The sequence below is a fragment of the Chinchilla lanigera genome, unplaced genomic scaffold, assembly GCF_000276665.1.
Source record: "Chinchilla lanigera isolate Chin_1 unplaced genomic scaffold, ChiLan1.0 scaffold00029, whole genome shotgun sequence".
NCBI lineage: Eukaryota > Metazoa > Chordata > Mammalia > Rodentia > Chinchillidae > Chinchilla > Chinchilla lanigera.
Genome location: NW_004955430.1, coordinates 9,477,763 through 9,499,981, shown reverse-complemented (window position 1 = coordinate 9,499,981; position 22,219 = coordinate 9,477,763). Strand labels below are relative to the sequence as shown.

The following is a 22,219-nucleotide window of genomic DNA, read 5'->3' as shown; positions in this document are numbered from 1 at the left end:
CAAACCATATGATGTGGCCCAAAGGCTAGGTATTCACTCTTTGTTATGGTTCTGGGGTTTTAACCCAGGACCTTCACACTGAGCTACATTCTCAACCATCCATTCATCCATTCACTCATGATTCATTCATTCATTTGAGACAGGGGCTTGCTAGTTCATTAAATTGCCCAAGCTTGCTTCAAACCTATGATTCTCTTGCCTCAGGTTCCCAATACTGGTATCACAGGCCTGCACCACTATGCCCAGCTCAATAACGTTCTTACCAGAAGAAAGTTTAGAGGTTATCTACCAGGCATCAGTCATAGACCAGTCCTGAACCCCTTTAGAATGTGCGGGATTTAGGCTGCCTAGACCTATGGTCACCCTTACCTACAAAAGTATTCTGCTTTCTTCTAAAAGCTGTGTGGTTCTAGCATTTGTGTTTAAATCTCTGGTCCATCTCAAACTAATTTGTGTGTGTGGAGTGAGGTAAAGGTTGAGGTTCATCTTTTTCTAAATATATATCTAGCTGTTCATCACTGTTTGTTAAAAACTCTTTCTTTTCCCCATTGAATTAAATTGGGTTCTTGGATGGAAATCCATTCATTCTCTATGTATGAGTCAGTTTCTGGACTCTCAATCCATTATATACTAACACATGAGCTTAACTGTGTAACATTTTAGCAAGTATTGATTTAGGTAGGCTAAATCCTCCAAGTTTGTTCTTTGTCATTATTTTGGCTATTGTAGGACCTTTCCATTTTTACATAAATTTTATAGTCATTTTGTCAGTTTTTACAAAAACTATTGAGATTTGATTGAAATTACATTGAAATCTATAAATCAGTTTCAAAAGAATACCTTAAAATTATTGAATAATTCATGAACATGGACTGTGTCTTCATTGTTAGATGTTTTTCATTCTTTCAGTGATATAATTTTTAGTGTAGAGGTCCCATAGATGTTTTCATTTTTACAATGAAAACTACCATTGTAAAAATAGAAACTTTAATATTTACTCCTATATGTCTCAAGAAGTTTATCTAATGACTTTATACACTATGGTTAATGTATAACTGTTTATTATTTGTTAGGCTAGTTTAACTAATATTATACATAGGCTGATATTCATACGGCTGGGAGAAATAAATAAGAGCTATAATCCACTCAGAATAGATCAGTAATGACAGACTATAAATGTACAGGAGTGCAGAGAGAAGGTATTATCTCTATCCCGAAACCAAGTTGTATTATTTGTGCTACTGTGTATATGTGTACATTTTCCAAGTATTGTACTCTTTGCTCTTAAAAATAATTTCAAAACCAGTTAAACTTTTTCATGGTGGGAAAAAAATATAGTAGAATGATAAAAGGTAAAAGGAGACGAGAACTGAGGAGAAAACTCATCTTGGAAAATAAAAGGGAAGAAAAGGCAAAAGGAATAGAAGAGAATTGAATGTGTGTTGTGTGTGGTTTATATCTAAAATGTCCTGGAAGTAACCCCTTAAACTTGGAGATAGGGTTTAGCGTATATTCTAGGTCCTTGCTAGTATACAGGCCCCTTAACTGTATTTTGTCCTGTCATCTGAATGATATAACAAATGTGACAGTAGATGCTATTTGGCATTGAAAATCATAAATTCTTGGTGTTAAAAGGTATTTTCATTTAACCCTGGCCCTCACCCATGCCAAAACTTGAAGCCAGTGTATCTGAAGTTGATTTCCCAATTTTTACTTGTACAGTTCCTGAATTGGAACTATTTTTACATGGACCCTATTGTCTCTACTAGATAGAATTTTCTGTTCCATAGCTTTTGTAACTCCCCTATAACTTTTGGTTTTTTAAATTTTATTTTAAAGAGAATTTTTAAAAAAGAACAACAGCAAAATGCCAACAACATAGACAAAAACAAAACACAGCCAAAACAATAAGAATGATACAGGGTTTCAGAACAAAATGATAGGAATTAACAGTGGTTGTTATAGTACATATTATTATCTTCATCAAAGTTGGTCATATTACCAGATGTAAGAATTTAAGATTAATCAAACCATTAAAGAGAATAAAAAATAAAAACAAAAAATATAAATGATACAGTGTTTCATCAAACAAGATGATAGGAATTAAGCAATGGTTGTTATGTTGCATGTTGTTCTCTTCAAATTAGTTGTTCAGATTATCAAAGAATGCAAAATTGGTAATAAATAAATAAATAAATAAAGCATTAACCATTCCTTTCAATAAACCATTAGACATCAGCAGTACAGTTATCCCAGCTACCCTTCTGTGTACATATGTATTTTTTTCCCTTCCTTCTTTCCTTTTCTTTTTTCCCTAATCTCAGTTGTTTCCTTTTTGAGCAATTTCTTTCCCTTTCCCAATATCTATTGTATGTTTTGGTTCCACTTACTCCTTCATGTTCTTACACTAGGGAGACAACACGATGTCTACACCTGTGGGTCTGATTTATTTCATTTATGAGTGTGGTCTCTGGCTGCATCCATTTACCTATAAAAGCCTTGAGTTCATCTTTTTTATAGCTGAGTAATATTCCATTGTATAGAAATACCACATCTTTTTTATCCATTCCTCAGTTGATGGGCATCTGGGTTGTTACCAAGATTTAGCTATGACAAATTTTGCTATATAAGCATGGGTGCATATATATTGCTGTGGTATGGTGTTTTTAATTCTTCTGGGAAAATACCCAGAAGGGGAGTAGCTGGGTTAAGTGGGACCTCTAATCAGTTTTGTGAGGAATCTCCACACTGATTTCTACAGTGTCCCCTATAACTTTTGTAACTAGTCTCTTTTTTAAACCCACACTCAAAAAGGGCTGTTTTTCCTCATGGGATCCCTGTTAGCATTGGCAGACTCACTCCCCAGGTTTTTCAGTCATTCCTCTTGTAACTTAATCTTCAACCTCCCCAGTGTTTTAGGATCACAGTTTATTTCTTCCAGAAATAAATGCATCATCAAAAGCGGACTGCCATAGTTGTACAGTATCTCCTCTGTAGGCTCTCATCTAGTATTAATGAAGCCCAGGAATCTGAATTTTCTTTAGTATCATCACTGTGGTCTCATACTATGAGCCTTTTCAACCAAAATAAAACATTAACATCTGTAAAGGTGTTAGATATTTTTAAATAAGAATTCATGTTAATCCCTGCCTCCCTGTTCTCTATGTAATGCCTATGTGTAATGCCTAATTATAAAAGTTTTGTTATTGATTACATGAACTTTTATTTATTGTTAACTCTTTTCTGCTTAATTGATCTCTCATAATAGCCTATTATTTGATTCTTTTATTTGATGTACTGGCTATCTCCATAGTCTTTGGACTGAAGTTTATTAACATATGTTCTCTTTCTTGAAGTCACCAAATTTTAGAATTTTTAACTTTAGAGGAACCTAAAATATCCTAACATTTAGCCCCCTTGTTTTAGGGAGAAGAAAACTTAGGTCCTGCAGAGTAAAATAACTCCCAGATGTACACAGTTTATGATAGAGATGATGAGCTAAAAATAAGTGAGCCACTCTATGAACCAAGTTTAAGACACATAACATCACCAGAAGCCTTAGTGGGCAACTGACATTGAACAGTACACGTGGAGTACGGGTGTTTAACTGTAACTGAACGTACATTATCCTCAATCATATTGACAAGTACTGACATTCCTTGATGAAATCCAATGGTCCTTAAACACTATGAGACAGGAGGCAAAGTTGTCTTGGAATGACTTAACTTTAGGGAACTATATTGGCTACTTGTAATATCTATATCTATTTCCAAATAATTAGTAAAAATATGTGTATAACCATTTTGTTTTCTAATATGTAGTTTTTATAATTCTTGTAAAAATCTTACATTTTTCCACTTGTTTTCCTGCTATTTCTATTTTTATTCAATAAAGCAAAGTGACTTATATACTTAAATATGAACAAACGTAACTATCTCAAATTTAAAATGAAACTTTAATAACAATTGTGTCACTTTTTTAAACAAGACTGTTTAAAAAAGTGAAAAAAACCTTTGATACTAATGTACAATCAGATATAAGTGTGTAGCTTTAAATGTTTTTATTAGGAAAGAGAGAGAATGAAGAAAAAGTAAATGAATGAGCAAATGAACCAAGCATACAGCCTTGGAGAACGCAGGAAAGAAATAACAAGTATAAATTAGAATATAGAGAAAAATAATTTAAAATAAATTAAAAACTGATTCTTTGACAAAAATGTAGACAGGTATCTAAATATATTACAGGAAGTGGAATAAATACAGGATGTGTATAACATCATATCTGAAAAATCTGCAGGTAGAAAGGAGATAAACCAGAATGATGTCAAGATTTGTCTACCAGAGGAGGAAAGGTTGTACAGAATTTTTATAGAGGTGTGGTGTTTTTTTTTAATCTTTCAGAAAGGCTTTAGAAGTTGACTAACAATAGGGCATGGCTCTGGCACTTAAGCTGCTGTACACCTTAGAGCTCTTTCAATGGAGTGGGGGTCAGCAAGCCTGCTGCAAGAGAACAGCAGGGTAGTAAGAAGCTAGAAAGAGTTGTCCATTTTCAGAGCTTCAGAAACTGAGCAAAAGGAGCCCAACAATAAAGTCAGGGTTAGGTTATAGTACAGGCAATTTGAAGAGATCATTATATCTTCAGAAAATGCCCGTACTATTACTGATGTAGCACTGTAACTGAGGTGATACCCAAAAGTAAGTTTTGGGCACATTTTTAAAACAATCTCTTCTATGCAGTACTAATTTTAATAATAGTTAATAGCCAATAGGACTAAAAGACTTTGATTACACACAACCAATTACTCATTAGCTTTTGTACTGTGTCCTGTTAACTCCAAACTCACCTTGTTGTTTAATACTAAACCTTTTACTTTATCTTTAGCCCACATCCTCCTGTTCCCCAGATCTCTGAAAACTACGTTAAGTTTCACATGTGTAAAAGTACACATCACAGCCATTAATATTTATTCTTTGTGTAAAGAATTCTGCTGCTAATATTTCAGACCTAACTTAAATAACTTTGGCATAAAAACTGTCATGCCTCAAACAAACTGTAGACAGCATGCTTTCTATACAGTTCACATGATTTACAATTGTTTGCATCATAAAAATGTAGTCATCTTCAATTGTTGTTTTGAAAAGAAAATATGCTTCTGAAAAATATGCTGGGTAGTAGAAGAGGGGGGAAGTGGTTAAAAAAAAGTTCAAAAAAGGAACCAGTGCTCATCTCCTTTTAAGAGCTATTCAGATGAAAAATTACTCAGCATGAGCTTGAGCTATATGTTTTTCATGGTTATTAGTACTAATGAAGATGCATTAGCTATATTCTCTTGATAATGCACTAGCTGTTTCTTAGTACTTTTATCAACATATAAATTTTACAGCTGGCAGTATGGGAATTTGACTAGTACATTCTTGTTTATAAAAAAGGGTAACAGCGTTATAACTTCTTCATATTTGTGAATTATGAGTTTTGACTTGCAAACAAGTAAAACAATAATGCAACAGAACTTCAGTATCATGATAGCTCATCTTTCCACTATTACAAGAAATGCATGCCCATTGCTGAGTAGAAGATCATACCAGAGGTGAATGCTTAGTTCATCCAGAATTTATTAATTCTTTGTATTTCATTCTATTTTTTTCAGTAAACATGTATTGAGAGCTTTTTCTGTTGCCAACTTGTAGTGTTTATAAAAGCAGCTAAGAAGGTGAATGGTATATAAGCATTCTATTTCTTATTTCTACTAAGAAACATTATTGTTAATAATTTTGAAAGGACATTAAATAGCTTAGGTCATTAAAGATAAAACACTACAAAAGGAACCTTTTGAAACTTTTTTCACACTCCATTGAGTTATAAATAAATAGATTTTTCTTTTGTAAAGACAAGTTCTAGATTAAAACTTGAATTGACCTGTCTTCAAAGCAGTGTAAGCTTTCATGCCTTGGCCATAGCATTAGGGAGTGCCATTAGAGAAAACTTCATGGAAGGAAGAAGCAGTGTTCTTTTGTTTTTATTATGGAACTATGGATCAGTTCTGTTTGAGAGACTGATACCTAGTCATACCAAGGGTATAGCTCTCATGTAAAAAGGAGAATTACTGTATAAGTGCTGCCACAGAGATCTGAGGGAAGAAAATGATAGTAAAATTTAAATTGACTAAAGTAAAATAGAATCTTACATACTTTGATGAAAAGAGCAAATTTCTATTAATGATTTAGGCAGTAAAAATATAAAGTGTGGTACTATCATGGAATTACACTATCTCCTACAACTAAAATAATTTGTAATTATAATTGGTCTTCAAGATAATAACCCTTGAATATACTGCATGATTATGAAGGAAGTAATCATTCATTTAGCATATTTACTTTGTGCCCTTTGTGCCAGATGGATTTATAGCACAGGTACTGGCAAAAGATACAAAAAAACAAGAAAAAAAGTGGAGTGGTGGGTGAGTTGATAGCCACTGAGTAACAGAGTCAAACGCAAATAGATCTTTGGGTCTGCAATGCAGAAATCACTAGTGACTTTGACTAGTTTTATGACAGTGGCCACAGCCAGAGCTTAGTGGACCAAAGGGAGCAAAAGTAACATGGGAAGATACTTTGACAAACATGAGTAAGCAAAGAATGGGGTGGGAACTGCATAGGAATGAGGGACCGAAGGAGAAAAAGATACACTTCCATACATAGTCACCATAGTTGTATACCAATGGTAATGGTACAGAGGAGAGGAAGAAAGTGATGATGCAGGAGAGAAGGCTGAAGAAGCAGCAATCTCACAAGATGGGAGAGGAGATGGGATTTAGAGCACAAATGGAGAGATTAGTCATAGCTAGGAGCAGGGACTTCTGTAACAGGGAGAAAGACTTAAAGTACAGGTAGATGCAACTACTATTTAATAAATATTTTAAAGTAGCTATGATGTGCAATGCAATGGCAGTGTAAAAGTATTAACAGAAGAGACAAAAATCCTTCCTCTCATGAAACATATATTTAAATGGAGATTGTAGGAGGTGAACAAATGATAACGAAATAAGTAACAAAACTATAGTATGTCAGGCAGTGAAAAGTGCTATCAAGAAAAATAAACAGAACTGGAGCAGGAGGACAAGGAGTACTGGGGTAGGGGCCTGGGGTGGCTTGCAGTTTTAATGCACTAGGCAGTTGAGATAACTTCTAGAAGTTTACTTCATGGTTCTCAGAAACATTTATTTTCAAAATAAGATTAAATCTGGTCTACTAGGTTTATGGAAATTCTACTGTCACCTTTATTTCACAGGTGTCCCCTTCTCTGAACACCCCAGGATTTTCCAAGCCCCATCCCTCTTCTTTATATTCACATCAGAGATTTTAAACATATACTTACTTAGGGGCTGGGGATTTAGCTCAGCGGCAAAGCGCCTGCCTGGCAAGCGCAAGGTCGTGAGTTCGATTCCCGGTACCGGAGAAAAACCAAAAAAAAAAAAAAACAAAAAAACAAAAAAAAACCATATACTTACTTATGTGACTTTTGATGAGTACATTTTTTCTCTATTTCACTACAAGCTCTAAGAAAGAAACTGTGCCTGTTTGGGGCAAGTGTATCCTCCAGACAGAATTCTGTACTGACCCCTGGTGTGCCCTACTTGTTAAAAGAATAATGAATGAATATAAAGGAGTAAGATTGTTTTCATAGGCTCTGTTTTTAAGAATCTTATTTTATTATTCTGTGGTCACTTTAAGTTTTCACTTCTTTATTTAGCTGAGCTACTAAACTGTCTTTTACAAAGCAAGACAAGGTATGTTCATATACCAGTGGAGTACGTGAATAGTTGGTCTTCTAATTTAAATAATGTTTGTCCATTTAACTTTTGTTTTTAACAGGACTAACCCCAAAGGCACTCCTCTGAATATAAATAAGGTCTCTAATAGCCTGATTAATTTTGGAAGAAAGTTGATTTCCCCAGCAATGGCCCCAGGCAGTATGAGTGGCCCTTTACCTGGGGGCAACAGCAGCTCTTCTTCTGCTGTGATTCCCACCAAGACCTCCACAGAAGGCCCAAGGCATCATCATCTGCAGCAGCAGCAGCAGCAGCAGCAGCAGCAGCAGCAGCAGCAACAGCAGCAGCAACAGCAGCAGCAGAGGCTGATGAAATCTGAAAGCATGCCAGTGCAATTGAACAAAGGTAGGAAAAAAATACTAATAAATCCAAAGAACACACAGTATGGCCTGGGATTTCCTCAGCTACCTATGAGAAACCAGCTTCCCCAAAATAGAATTAGTGCAAAATTTAATTTTTAAAAATCTATTGTATTGGATCCTTTTTAAACATGGAATATCAGATACTGTATTCTTCTTAAAAATATTTTATGAGGTTCTTTGTGAAGCCAGTTTTTAAAACATTTATATTCTACTTGCATTTTTGTCCAGTAGTGGCTCATATGTATGATTACAGAACTTGAGGTCAGTTGCTTATGTTTTCTGGTAACTTTGTATAATAATGCTCCCAAGAGAATAATGTTGTCTTTCAGAAGTCTGAATTGAGAAGGTATAATATCATGGGCTTTTTTCATCATAGTATTTATCAGTGCATTGCAGTGGTTTGGAGAAAGCATGCTACTAGACTTGTGGTCTATCATCCAGCTGCTTTTCCTCTAAGGAATATATACTAGAATATCAAAGAGGAAAAAAAAATAAGAAAAAATAAGTATTTGAGTCCATACACTGGAAGTTAGCACCATAGAATTTAAGAGCAGAGGAAACCTGGTAGCTACTCACATCTGATACTTGGTCAGTAAAGGCACAGCTGCTGGGACTGCTTCTGGTAGCACTTCTGCTGCTGGCAGTCAGGTTAAGTTCTTTGCTGTGTTAGAGCCTTACCAGTGTTTCGCCTCCTTCAGGCACTTACTCATAAGACAGCTCTGCAGGCTTTTACTTCGAACATTTATACCATACTCTTATTTTGAAAGAAGCCTGATGTATTAAGTCTCTCTATTCCTAGCAGACTACAAACAGCGGCATTTATATTTAGCGATGGAACTCTGCTCAGTATACTACAAAAGCAAGCAAGAGACAGTAACATGATGGAAGAAAATATACAAAGAGCAATGCTAAGACTTCAGAAAGCAAAGACGTCTGGGACCATTTAGTGGTCCCAGAGCAAATACCCTGATGCAAGCCTCTTTTATGGCATAAAGAATCCCTGTGTTACATCAGCATTCAGAACTTATTACTGACAATAATAATATTATCAGCAAGAAGACTTTAAAGTTCCATGTACTCTGTTTAAGAAGGTTACATCCGAAATTATTAAATAATTTACATATTTGCATTTAAATTTGTAAACAAATACTTTATTCTCCAATGACAGAAATTAACAAATATTCAATAATGAGAATGTGTTTGCACACACCTGCACTGCATGTGTGTCTGTATTCCTCTACTGCTTACATGTCATCTGTCTTTTCTATATTTCTTTGTCTATATGAAATATCAGACTTTCTATAATTAGTATTTAAACTTTTATCTGAATATTCAGCTTACCATACATGAGAATATCTCCTTCAGAAATTTTTTTTCATGATTTAAAGAAAAAGAGATTTCAGTTTATTAACATATTGTAAATGTACTTTAATGCCAGGAGACATGCCCACTTCCAAAGTGGAAATGAATGTTATTTTATATATTTCTTAATTACACTGTTTTATTATTCCAAACAAATATGATTTCAATATTGCTTGGATAACAAGCTTTAGTCAGTCATAATTTAACTGATGGCAGGCAAATGAGTCAGAATCTCTTAATGCTGTAGCTTAAATTTTCTGAGGAACAAAGCCAAATGACTATAGAAATATAAAGTTGTGTCTCTATGGAAATGTCAAATATTAATATCACAGTAAGTGAGAAAGGAAGAATATGGAGATGAACAATTGATGAAAACTAAGTCCTCAGTTAAAAAGAGTCAACAGAGCACTTAAGCAAAGTATTTGGAACACAAGTATCACTGGGGCATTTTGTAAGTGATCCCTGTCCTGAAAGAAATTAGTCTTGTTTTGCAACTCATATATTTTTATTTCTGGCACACTCTTCTTGTGTCAGTTTACCAAAAGAGCTGCTCTACCTTTCTTTATAATGAAGATAAATTATGCCTGCTAATGCTCCTCGCCACATAATGGCTTGAAGAAATAAAGGGCAAACAGTTTACAGAGGTAGAAGAGTGTGTTTGATGCTCTTCGTCCCTTCACCCACTGATGAGCCCTGAGCAACAGTAGAAACTGTCTGCCCCCACTTCCTCACCAGAAAATGAGGTGCTTGGACTGATTCCAATGGAGCCTCCCGGCTCAAAAAAAATCTTTGGTTCTTCTTGTGAAATATATATAATGAACTCTAAAATGAAAAACATTTCTCCAGTATTGGTTCTTTGTGCTGGTATTTCCCAGAAGTACTCTGTTGTGCTGATTCACTGTCAAATCAGCAAGCATGTCACCTGAGAGCATTGAACACAACAGCCTGACAGGTTGTGTCGGCCTATGATTGCTAACAGCCTAGTCATCTACTTAGGGCCTTTGTGGAGAGGCTATATATTAGCCTTTTCAGTGTACTCTCTTTGAAAATTTGAAAGTTGTTTTGAGAAATGATTGTTTGTGAAGAGGAAAATATATAATATTTGTTCTTATAAAGAGGAGAGTTCTGTTTGTAACCCAGATTCATGTGTGTATTGGTTGAAGTGCACTGTGTAGCTTACGTGTGTGTTGGTGTTGGCATAATGAAGAAAACAAGCAACACAGATGTTCTCCATAATTTTTTGGTGAAATTTACATTAAAATGAGTTTTAGTCTCTACATGTATGCTAGTAAATAACCTAGAATCAAAAAGCAGTATCTACATATATGTTAGTAGATGACCAAGAGTAAAATGGATAGCAGGTATAGAACTTCCTGAAAGTATACAGAAAGACCCACTATTTATCAGTGAATTTAGAGTTAACATTCAGGACCTGACCCTTTCTGTGGGAGGCTGTTTATCAGTTGTTTGGAATGTTACTGTTTATAAATTTTCTTTCCATTGTAGGAGAATGCAGGCATATGTTCTGTTAATCAATGGGGGTGATATAATTACAACCTAATAATGTCCATATGAGTTGGTGATGCTTAAATCATAATTGTAGCAAATGGTCAGGACACTGAAGGCACATTATTTAATTCAAAATTTGATCTTTTTACTACTGTATATATTATATAAAAGCTAAAGGAGAAGTAATTCTGTTAATTTTATCTTCCATGGAAAATATGGTGCCTTTGTAAAAGGTTTGTTAATCTCAAAATAGGGTAGGCCTTTAGATACTCTAGCCAGAGGTTATTCTGTTGACAGTGACTATGCTCATTGTGGAACTTTGTCATTCAGGAAGGAAATCAGAGAACCTTGTTAAAACACCTGGAATTCCTCATGGACTTCCTGCTGTGCTCCTTTTCTTGTCTTTCCTGAGTTCTTAAAATGCTTTTTTATTTCTGTTTACTTTGTCTCATTTTTAATTTTTTTTTTTATTTTACACTACCTTAAGCATTTACTACAGGTTCCATTTTTTTTTTTTTTTTTTTTTTTTTTGGTTTTTCTCTGGTACTGGGAACCGAACTCACGACCTTGCGCTTGCCAGGCAGGCGCTTTGCCGCTGAGCTAAATCCCCAGCCCCTACAGGTTCCATTTATAAATGAAATCGCAACTATAGTATCTAGTTAAGGGGATGTAGTTCACAGCTTTTTTTCATATATTAACATCTGTAAGTACATGTGGTAACTTTTGAAATGTTTTCATAATGTACTATGAAACTAGAACTTCTTTAGGCCCTACCACTGAAAAAGTTGCTACCAAATTTTGTTAAAAATCAGTATGTCTAATATAACAAATTAATTTCAGAAGTGCCTGTTAGTAAAGAATATATAACTTATTTTGGGGTTTAAAAATTTTTTTAAAAAGAAAGTATATAAAATCACACCAATATTTGTAGCACCATGAAATCTGCTCAGCAAAATCTTTTGGCTGCTAAAGTTTTCTGTACTCTAGTCTAGTAGAAACTTGTTTGCTTTTTCTGTAGGAAAAACAAACAGAATTCTTAGGAAATACTCTTTGAAACATTGTTTCCTTTTAAAATATTTATATTTTTCTAATCTTATGTTACATTTTCTTTGTACTATATTTTTAGTAATTTGGTAAAAGTATTACATTCAGTATGAAATAGAAGTAAAGTTGGTTGTTTCCTTCTTATAAAATCTCGTTATTTTTTCTTATGAAATCCAGGAGATGTAGTTACAGGAAGCGGTGCTCAGGTCTCTGTTCCTGCCCAGACTCTAACTGACCTCCAAGGTACAGTTACCATAGCAACATAGCCTGCCTACCCCCCCAGTCTCTCGCATAGTCTCTCTGTCTCTTTGTCTCTATCTGTTCCTCTGTCTCTCTCTCTCCTGCTCCTTCCTTCCCTCCCTCCAGAATCCGCTATAATGTTACCGTTGCCTGGTCTGCTTTTCCCGTTGCCCACACTCCATTCAGTGTTTATCAGCCCACTACCATTGTTCAGCCACTGAGTGGCACTGTTGTGCCTTGGTGATAAGGGTTTTCTATGTAGTGTGCGCAAGCCTCTTTTCTTACGAAATGTGATTCACCATAAATTTTGTAGTTATTTTAACATTATCCTTTGTAAGGTAGCTGACACCAAGGTGTTCTTATTATTGCAAAGGTTCTCTGTAACAGCATTTGACAAATTCTGAGGTTAAACAATTTATATGCTGTGATTTGTCTGATGTACTGATATTTTACCAAAAAGAATTACAACTTGATTCACATTTTAAAGTACATTAACATTTACATTAACACAATTAAAATATTATTTGGCAAGTCTCTATGTCAGAAATTTGCTATGTTTTAAAAGTAAAGAAATATTTCATATATGCATTTTCCCAAAATGTGGAAAAAATAGTTTAAGAGATACAAAAAAGTGGTACTACATTTTCAGCACTTCCTGTGGAATTTTTAAAATACAAATATTTTAATTTGCTGCATTAATCTTTCAACCTGCAATCTTTTAGATGAAATATGGCAGAGAGGATTCCTTGCTAAATGGAACCCTTCAGTAACTTAAAGAATCTTCCATTCAAATTCAAACTAAAATGATAACACAGTCTGTTAACTAAATTCATACCATGTTTTCCTGACTTTAAAATATCCACATGCTATAGCCATGCCAGTTGTATTAAAATATGGTTCTGATGATGGTATGTCTTCAAATATTAATGCTTTTCAAAGTAAGGTAACAGAAAAGAATGGGTTATGATTAACAGATAATTGATGGCAGTAGAACAGTGTGTTCTCGCTTTTATGTTTAATTCTATGATTCACAGGTAGTGAATATTCTGGTAATTGAACTGGCTGTATTCTGGTAGTTGAACCAAATGAACTTTAAGGGCTTCCCAGCTCAGGAATTCCATGAAGAACTGTCCACTCTGTATAGTATAGGGTTGAAGTAGCATGAACAATAGGAAAGATAGGTTATCTCCGTATGATTTCGCTTTAGCTTTGTCAATTTACGTGGATCATACAATGTGAAGAAAATTCACAGGAGTTAAATTTGTTCCCTGAAATTAAATTACAAGCCCCATAGACAACTTTTTAACAAGTGTGTTGTTATCCCAACTTCTGCTTCTTTGCAAGACAGGGACTATGGAGCTAATGTGTACCTATAGGAAAAGAAAGCCGAGGGCTGGTTTGCTCATTCTGACTTCCGTGCTGTTGCTCAGTCCACTTCTTTTCCACAGACAAGAGCCATTTGAAAAATGTTACTTGAACTTTGAAGAAGGAGGTTATATCATTTCATTCAGATAATTTGTGTTATATAAGTAGAATTATCTCATACATTCATTCAGCAACTATTTATTGAGTGCTAAATGACAGTGAGAAAATACCTACCCTGATTTGTCACCTTCGTGTTTTCCTCAGCATTTCCTGAAGAGTGCAGAAAGCAAGTAGAAGTAAATCAAAATATTGGCAACAAAAAATTTTCTATCTCTGTGCTGAATAGGATCCATAATGTTAAAGGTTGGAGAATTTCATCAGGCATGCCAAACCAATTACTATTATTTAGACTTGTCCAAGTGCCCTTTTTCAAATTAATAAAATAAATAATAATAATTTCAGTAATTCTTTGATTTTTTTTGATACTGGGAATCAAACTCCTGACCTCAGGCTTGCCAGGCATGTGCTTATGCCACAGAGCTATATCCCCAGCCCTCTTTGTTTATTTTTATTCCAGTGCTAGGACCTCACACACCCTGGGCAAGTGCTTCACCACTGAGCTACACCCCAGCACAGTTCTTTGATCATGTATAATTTTTTTTGTTTGTTTGTTTTTTCTCCTTTACTGGGAACCGAACTCATGACCTTGCACTTGCCAGGCAGGCGCTTTGCCGCTGTGCTAAATCCCCAGCCCCTCTGTATAATTTTTGTTAATGAGCTTTTATACCTGTATCTTTGTTTAACCTACTGTAGTTATGTGGATTTTAATTTTTTCAAGAAAAGAAAAAAACTGAATGTAAAGTGTAATTTCACAATTTAGATCAATAAGTAATTTTTAGAAAAGTATCAAAAAGTCCTATTTTATGTCTGTAGAGTAGGTTACAGTTACCTAAAAAGTGCTACAGAGTTTGAATTTTGAAGATTTAACTTCATGGGTTTCTTTAAAATTAGTTTGTGCCAGGTGTGGTGCTTCACACATGTAATCCTAGCATTTGGGAGGTTGAGGCAGGAGGATTGCCCCAAGTTTGAGGCCAGCCTCCGCTATATAGTGAGTTCAAGGCCCACCTGAACTACACAGTGAGATCCTATCTCAAAAAAGAAAAAAAAATTAGTTTTTGTTTCTTAAGTACTTACTATAAACATCTTTAAAATGTATGGTTTTTCATATGTTACCTTGTGGGTATGAATACACATGTACACACACATAAAAATATCATTATAACAGTTGTCAGGTTTTTCTTAATATATAAAACAGGAAAGTCACTCTCCCTGCCCAGTTAACTACTGTTGACATTGTGAAAGTGTAGCTAAAACGTATAACATTTAACAATCTGAATTTAATTAAAAATACTAAATGAAAAAGGGAGAAAGCCCTCCATTTTCTCCTTCCACTTTTTCTGCCATCTCATTTCCACAAGGACAACCATGATTAAGTTTCTTATAATTCCTTTTAGAAAAAAAATACATTTTACATTGAGAATAACATGAGAGATAACAACAATTTAGTAAGAGCTTACTTATCTGGATATGACTTCCTCTCCAGACCTTTAAGAAGAAAGTGTAACAAAATATACCATTGCAGATGACAAGCAGAAAATTGGTAGGCCAAGGAAATGGAGGTCAAATCGATTAACAGGACACAATGAAGACAATTTTTAAAAAGATACTGGATATGATCAAAATATGTGATGCATTTTTAAAAAACTATGGCAGTGAAAGACACATCACCATTAAACTGCCCCAAAATACTCCCTGTCATTTTGAGCACACTTATCCCCATCATTCTTGCCACTTTCTGAAAGCAATTCTGGATGTCCTCTTTCACGAGTGCCTTTATGAAATGCAATCAAATGTAGCAGATCCTTGTTCCCAGTGCCATCCACAGAAAAGGCAGATTCATAAAAATATTACTGTGTGACCTTATCTGCCTTTTTCACCAGATCTAACACCATGGGACTTCTGTCTGTTCCTCAAAGTCAAAATGACCATAAAAGATGAATGTTCTTAATTAATGCAAGACATAGAAACAGCCAGGGCACTACAACTAAAAACAAGGAAGAGATGTTCCATAACTGCTTCAGAAAGTGGCAAAATTGATGGGATAGGTGTATTCAAAGCAAGGAGGAGTGGAGGGGTCACAATCTATCTTTTACTGTGTAATTTTTTAAATTTAACATTCACCTTATTTTTGGATCACACTTCATAGCTCCTACTCACACGAGTAAGGAAAGAGTCTTCAAAACCAGATACTCCTATGGATGACCCTGTTTTACCCACTCAGGTTGTTGTTAAGAAGTGGTGGTCCAGAAGCAGAACAAATAGTTACCTTATGTTCATTATAATGTCTCTAAGGCAAAGGAATGTGTTATGTATATAGAATGAATTTTGTGACGCGTGAATTAGCTAGAAAATAAATTGTAGCTATTTTTACATCTCTATCTTTTCCTATTTTGATAGCTTAAAAACATGTTTCCACGCAAGTACTCAATCTAACTGTGCTTGACTTCTGTAACCAGGCTAAAGGAAGTATATTCTGGAGTCTTTAAGTACAACCTGCTTCCAGTCACTCTGTGACACCAGCATATATGTCTTTAAGGAATAGACATCATCGTTCTTACTCTCTGTCACCCCAGTAGATAAAGCAACAGATGGTTACTTACTAAGGCACAGATGCTCCTATTGTCCCTGGCCACTGTAAGAAATCAAGTGAAGTTGTACTGCTATGGCCACAGCATTGGGATTTGCAGGCTTTTCCTTTCTGTTCCTCTGGGTTGTGGCTCCCCACTAAGGCCCCTTAGCCTTCCTAGCCTCTTGAATATTTTGCTTTTGGGAGGTCCAGTGTTCAAATCTCTCCAGAGGTTTCAGGTGTACTGGCATTCTACCTGTGTGCTTAGGAATACACTGTTCAGACTTCTCATTGAGTTTTTATGAGAAAAAAGCCCTAAATAATTATTCATGGGACATTTGAAGAAATTAATGTATATTATTTCCCCTTCCTTCTTCCTTCAATCTCAGCCATTTGCAGTCAGGACTCTTCACTGATGGCCAAGAGACACATTCAATCAGCTCAGTCTCTTTACAAAAACCCCCACTGACAAGGAGCACATCTGACTCAAGAGAATAAAGGAAGAATACATTATAGTTATATGTAGCTGTGTCCGATCCAAATAGTACGTTTGTGCGAGTTAGATGGAAAACACCTGTGCTGTACAGACACAGCCCACACCAGGGCACGTGAGTTAGTAAGCAGAATATAGCCTGGATTTCAGGGTTTATGTCCGATAGGTACGTGAAGTATATATGGTAGTTTTATGCCTGGAGCTGGTTACCCGAAGTCTGTGGGAGATCATGGCCAAGTGCAGCCATTCAGATCAGGAAAGGTCCCACCAAGAGTCAGAGAAGAATCCTACCAGGAGAGGACCTGTAAGTCTCTAAGCCAAAAAATAGCATATTAAACTGCCTGCTCCAAATCTGGAAGCTGTGCCTTCCACTCGAAATGTTTTGTGTCTCCTAACATACACTAGACCCCTTACGTTATTTGCTCGGAACACAGAGACTTGTAGGTGAGAACTGAAGCATATGGACAGTAAGTGACTTTTTCAAGGCTACAGGACTAGATATTAACTGAGCTCAAGCTTCTCCTTTATAAACATCTCAGACCTGCTGCAATAGCTGTAGTGAAGCCTTTGTAACTTCGGCCTGAGCCTGTGCAACAGATGTCAATTAATCAAGCCCTCATAATTCTCAGGTTACTTCCCTGCTCAAAATCTGTAACTCCTATCATCTGTTATCAAGATGAAGGGCAGACCCCTTAACATGAGAGGAGCTCCTTTTTTACTGGCTGACCCTGTTTTTTGCAGCCTCATTATCCCTCACCTTCCTTCCCCAAGACTGGGTACCTAGGGGGTAAACTAAGCTCATGTTTAATATACTAGCACCCCATGGAGAGAATTTGATATTTGGTCCCCTGCTTATGCGCGCCCGCGCGCACACACACACACACACACACACCAGTGAAATATCAAACGAGTAAAAAGCATTCTGGCATTCTTTTGAAGTTAATCATATTTTATAATTTGGTGTTTGTGTTAGTTTGAATTACATGTTGATGGCAGGGAGCACTAAACATTTTAATGAGGCTCTGGTTGAGCTAGATATTCCCAGTAATCAAAATGCCTTTGTAAATATTATACTATCTGCCAGAAGTGACCCTTCCTGAGCCACCACTGCCACCACCCTCTCCTTAGGTTTTAAGGTTTTACTCACTTCTCTCATTATCTCAGGCAAGATTGGATGCTCCCTTTTTGTGCTCCTAAAACACATTGTTTGTACCTTTCTGTTTGGTTTTTTTTATCATCTTGGGTTATAGGATGGTATGTGTGCAAGTCTGTATTCCCCTTGTGAAATTAATTTGAGAGCTTCCTAAGAGCTTCTCCTGTGGTCTTGTGCCTGTCCCAGTGCTCAGCAGAGCCTTGTACAGGCATCTCATAAAGTCTGTACATGGGGCTTTTTCCCTGGTGGTTGGTTATGAACGAAAAACTACATGCATAGGCAAGAAAGAAGACTCAAGATACATTATGCACAAGTACAAATTCCCTATGAATTTGATTATTACATATATCAAAAGAGTACCAATCAAATTAATTTTAACAAGCATTAAAAATAACATCCACAACTGAGGTGGTTTACAAATGACCCATAATTAGTATATTTCAGAATACTTTACAGTATAAAATAATTTTAAAGATTTGTCTTGGGTCAGAAATCCTGAGAACCAAACTGTAAAACACAGATCTATGAGTTGAAAAGTTTATTGGTGAGTATGCTCAAGGTTAGGACCTAGGGAATGGAAGAAATAGTGTTGGACTAGGGACGTAGGTTCAATCCTTGCACCACGTGTGTGCACACACACAGATTACAAGCTTGTTAAGAATACCTACCTCTCAGTTTAGGAGCTGTCAGGTAAAGCATGAATGAAGCCTCATCCCTTTACCCCAGTGTACCATACACATCTGACCTTATGCTGTGTATGCTAGACATAAAACAGGCAGGGAAGGCTGATAGTGCATTCTTCTGTCTCAAGCCAAGAGTACGGGTACCTGGGCTTCTTAAAAGTTCTCCAGAGGAAATACTCCATCTTCCCTTTGGGACCGTGTTGTTCCAGTGACTCTGTTTTCCTCAGGTCTACTCTTTTATTCCCAAAGAACACAAAAAATTTCTGCAATTGAGACCAAACATTTTGTAGAATTTTTATATGAGATGCAGGGCAAGATCTTCACTAATACTGCAACTACTTTGAAAGTTGATAACTCAAAGATAAATTAAGAACTGACCTTAGTATTATTACTAAAAAAGAAATAAAACACAATAGTAGCTGCAAAAGAAACCCAAGGAAGTTATTGCTCCTCAAAGGAACAAACTGATTTCAAACTTGTGTGGAGTATGTGCATATTCTCACACAGTAAATAATTGATAATTTATTAAAGCAGGCCCTCTAAAGATTTCTCCCCTTATTTTGTTATAATAGTTACAAAATATAATAACGTTCATGTTCTGAAACATGTTTGGAAGTGTAGACTGTTGGTTTGTTTATACTTACACTGTTCATTATGATATTCCCTAACTACATGCGGCTGTTGAGCACTTGAAATATATACCACAGATGTAAAATACACACTGAATTTGAAGAGTTAGTGTGACAAAATGAAAGTAAAATATGTCAAAAAATTTTTATTGTCCATTGGAATAATAGTTTAGATGTATGGGGTTAAATAAAGTATTAAAATTAATTTCATCTTCTTAAATGGGGCTGCTAGCCAATACAAAACCACATGTGACTCACATGGTATGTTATCGAGCAGCACTACAGGTACACCCTTCCTCAGACACTCTAGGCTGGACTCAAGCAGACCTTTCTTGTATCCCACAGCATGCTGCCATGGGCCCTTTTCCCAACAAGTGAAGCTAGTACTGACCATCGTCCCTGCCCTTAGTAATATGAGCCTTTGTAACTGATTACAAGAAGGAGGCCTGACTATTTTCTATTGCTGAAAAACAACAACAAAAACATCTCAGTCCTAAATATTGAATAGAATGGTTAGTTCTTCCACTCCTAACCCCACTCTGAATTATCAGGGTGGTGGGGGTTTTTTGTTTTTTTGTTTGTTTGTTTGTTTGTTTTTTAGTTGGTTGGTTGGTTGGTTTGCTTGTTTTTTTTGGGTCACTCTCCAGGATTCAGAAATGTAGTTGTATGTAGAGGCGTAGCCTTTAAGTTTGGACAAATCAGAGTTTTCGATGCCGCTGTCTGTATGTGTAACTCTATGTCCTTGGATAGATGAATTAAATTCTCTCACCCTCAATTTTCTCACATGTAACCACCTCACAAAGTCATTAGAATTAGACGAAATAATACATGCAAAGGCCTAGAGATACACCTAGTGTAGGTATACTATATATAATGTAGTCTGATTTCCTCTTTGGTTAGGCAAACTAGGGGAATGTGTATACAGGAAAATAGGAGAAAAATTGAATAATATCTAGCTACTGTACCTTTAAAATCTAAAATTAAATAAAAGGTTTCCTGGTTTTATTGTACTTTAATAATGTAACTTTTTAAATATATAGGATAACTTTTTAAATAGGATAACTTTTTAAATATTTTCTTGGATAATGTTGTAATTTCTTTAAATAGAAAATTTTCCTAACAGATTATAATGGAATTTTACTTACATATTACACATTTCATACAAATGTAGTAGATATACATGAATATATAATACACATCCCTTGCCTTATTTCAGAAAATAACCCAGGTAACTAAACTTTTATAAAATTTGATAGATATAACCACTAACAACTTTTTACTTCAGAAAAAAACTGAAATAAAAGTTACAGTAGTTCCCCAAATTCAGAATTTTTCCAAGGTTATACTAAAATTTAAATGATTCTACCTGCAATTTTAGATTAATTCAGAATTTAAAGTATAGTGACAAATATTGGGAGTCTGAACAATCAAAGAAGTAATAAAATTTCCCAGAGCTAAAGAAATGCATTGGCCTGGAGATTATGCAGACTGAACATAAAAAAGACCCATCCCTAAGAATTTCACAGAAAACTTTCAAAACTTAATAGGTGAGGAGGAAGCTCCTTCTTCCAAAAAGGACCAAAAAAAAAACCAACTTTGTTTATAAGATCGTCATCATTACCATACATGGTGGCACATGGCTGTAATCCCAGCACTCAGTGCTGGGAGTTTGAGGCCAGCCTGTGCTACAAAATGAGTTCAAGGCCAGCCTGAAATGCAGAGCAAGACCCTAAAAATATAGAATCATCATTAAATTTCTTATTGATGATAAAACTGAGGACCTGGATACATTGTGTTTATTTTCACATTTGTGTGGAAAAGTATTTTGAGCTATAATCTTATTTTCAAGCAAATTAACATTCCAATGGGAGGATGAAATATGTGGAATCATGTAAGAATTCAAGTCTACTGCTTCCATCCCACTCTGCAGCATTTCATATGCACATTCTACCATTTCATAAATATAAAATCACTTATTAAATAATTCTTGTATCAACAGTGAAATCAAAAACCAAAATTCAAACGTTTTAGGGAATACTATCTTTAAAAATTTCCAAATACCAACACCCTGAAAAATTGAGATAAAACTATATTCAGAGGAAGTACAATTACTAAAAAATAAGAAAGACCGTAAGCTATCTAAAGTACACAATTCAAGAAGGTAGGAAGCAAACATCGAAATATACCTAAAAAAAGGAAAGGGATGCGTAAGGATAAAAGAAGAGCTTAACAACATATTAAAACCAAAATACACTTCCTCAAACAATGAAATAACCTCATATTCTGTAAGCCTGATCAAGAACAAGAAAAAAATTGCTAACATGTACAAAGTAAGAAATATAATACAAGTAAAGATGCAGAAGAAGGGTGAGTTTTCAAAAATTATAAGAGACTACTGTATACAACTTTATAAGCTGGAAACCTGGACAGAGTTTTCTGTTACTGCCAAAAAGTTACCACAAATTTAGTGGCTTAACAACCCAAATTTACTATTTAAAGGTTACGTAGCTCACAATTCTGATATAGGTCTCACCAGACTAACACCCAGGTGTCCAGAGGCTATGGAGGAGATTCATTGCTTTTTTTGCAACCGTGACAGAATTCTTTTTCCTGTAAGTATAGGATCAAGGTCCCTGTTTTCTTACTGGCTATTTACTGAGGATACGTCTCAGCTTCCAGAGGATTTGTTGGCTCATGACCCTTTTTTCCATTTGCAAAGCAAGCGGTGCCAGGTCAAGTCCCTCTCCTGCTTAACTGCCTCCTTTTCTTCCTGAGTCACCATTCTGTTCTCCTGAGTCACCATTCTGCCTTCCTCTTCCACCATCGGGACTTAAGTGATGAGACTGGCCAACGATGATAACCCAG

The 22,219-nt window shown here is 35.5% G+C and overlaps 1 protein-coding gene across 4 annotated transcripts in view; it reads left to right on the top strand.

Annotated features, from left to right (window-relative positions):
* The window catches only part of Tbc1d5 (TBC1 domain family, member 5), a 554,846-nt gene that overhangs the window by 466,729 nt on the left and 65,898 nt on the right, over nt 1–22,219 (top strand). For 3 of the 4 annotated variants that reach the window (XM_013515658.1, XM_013515660.1, XM_013515659.1), the window contains 2 exons: nt 7,872–8,173; nt 12,283–12,348. In XM_013515658.1, coding sequence (XP_013371112.1) covers nt 7,872–8,173; nt 12,283–12,348 — 368 coding nt within the window. The remainder of the gene's footprint in view (nt 1–7,871; nt 8,174–12,282; nt 12,349–22,219) is intronic. The other variant, XM_005387456.2, reaches the window with a different exon arrangement.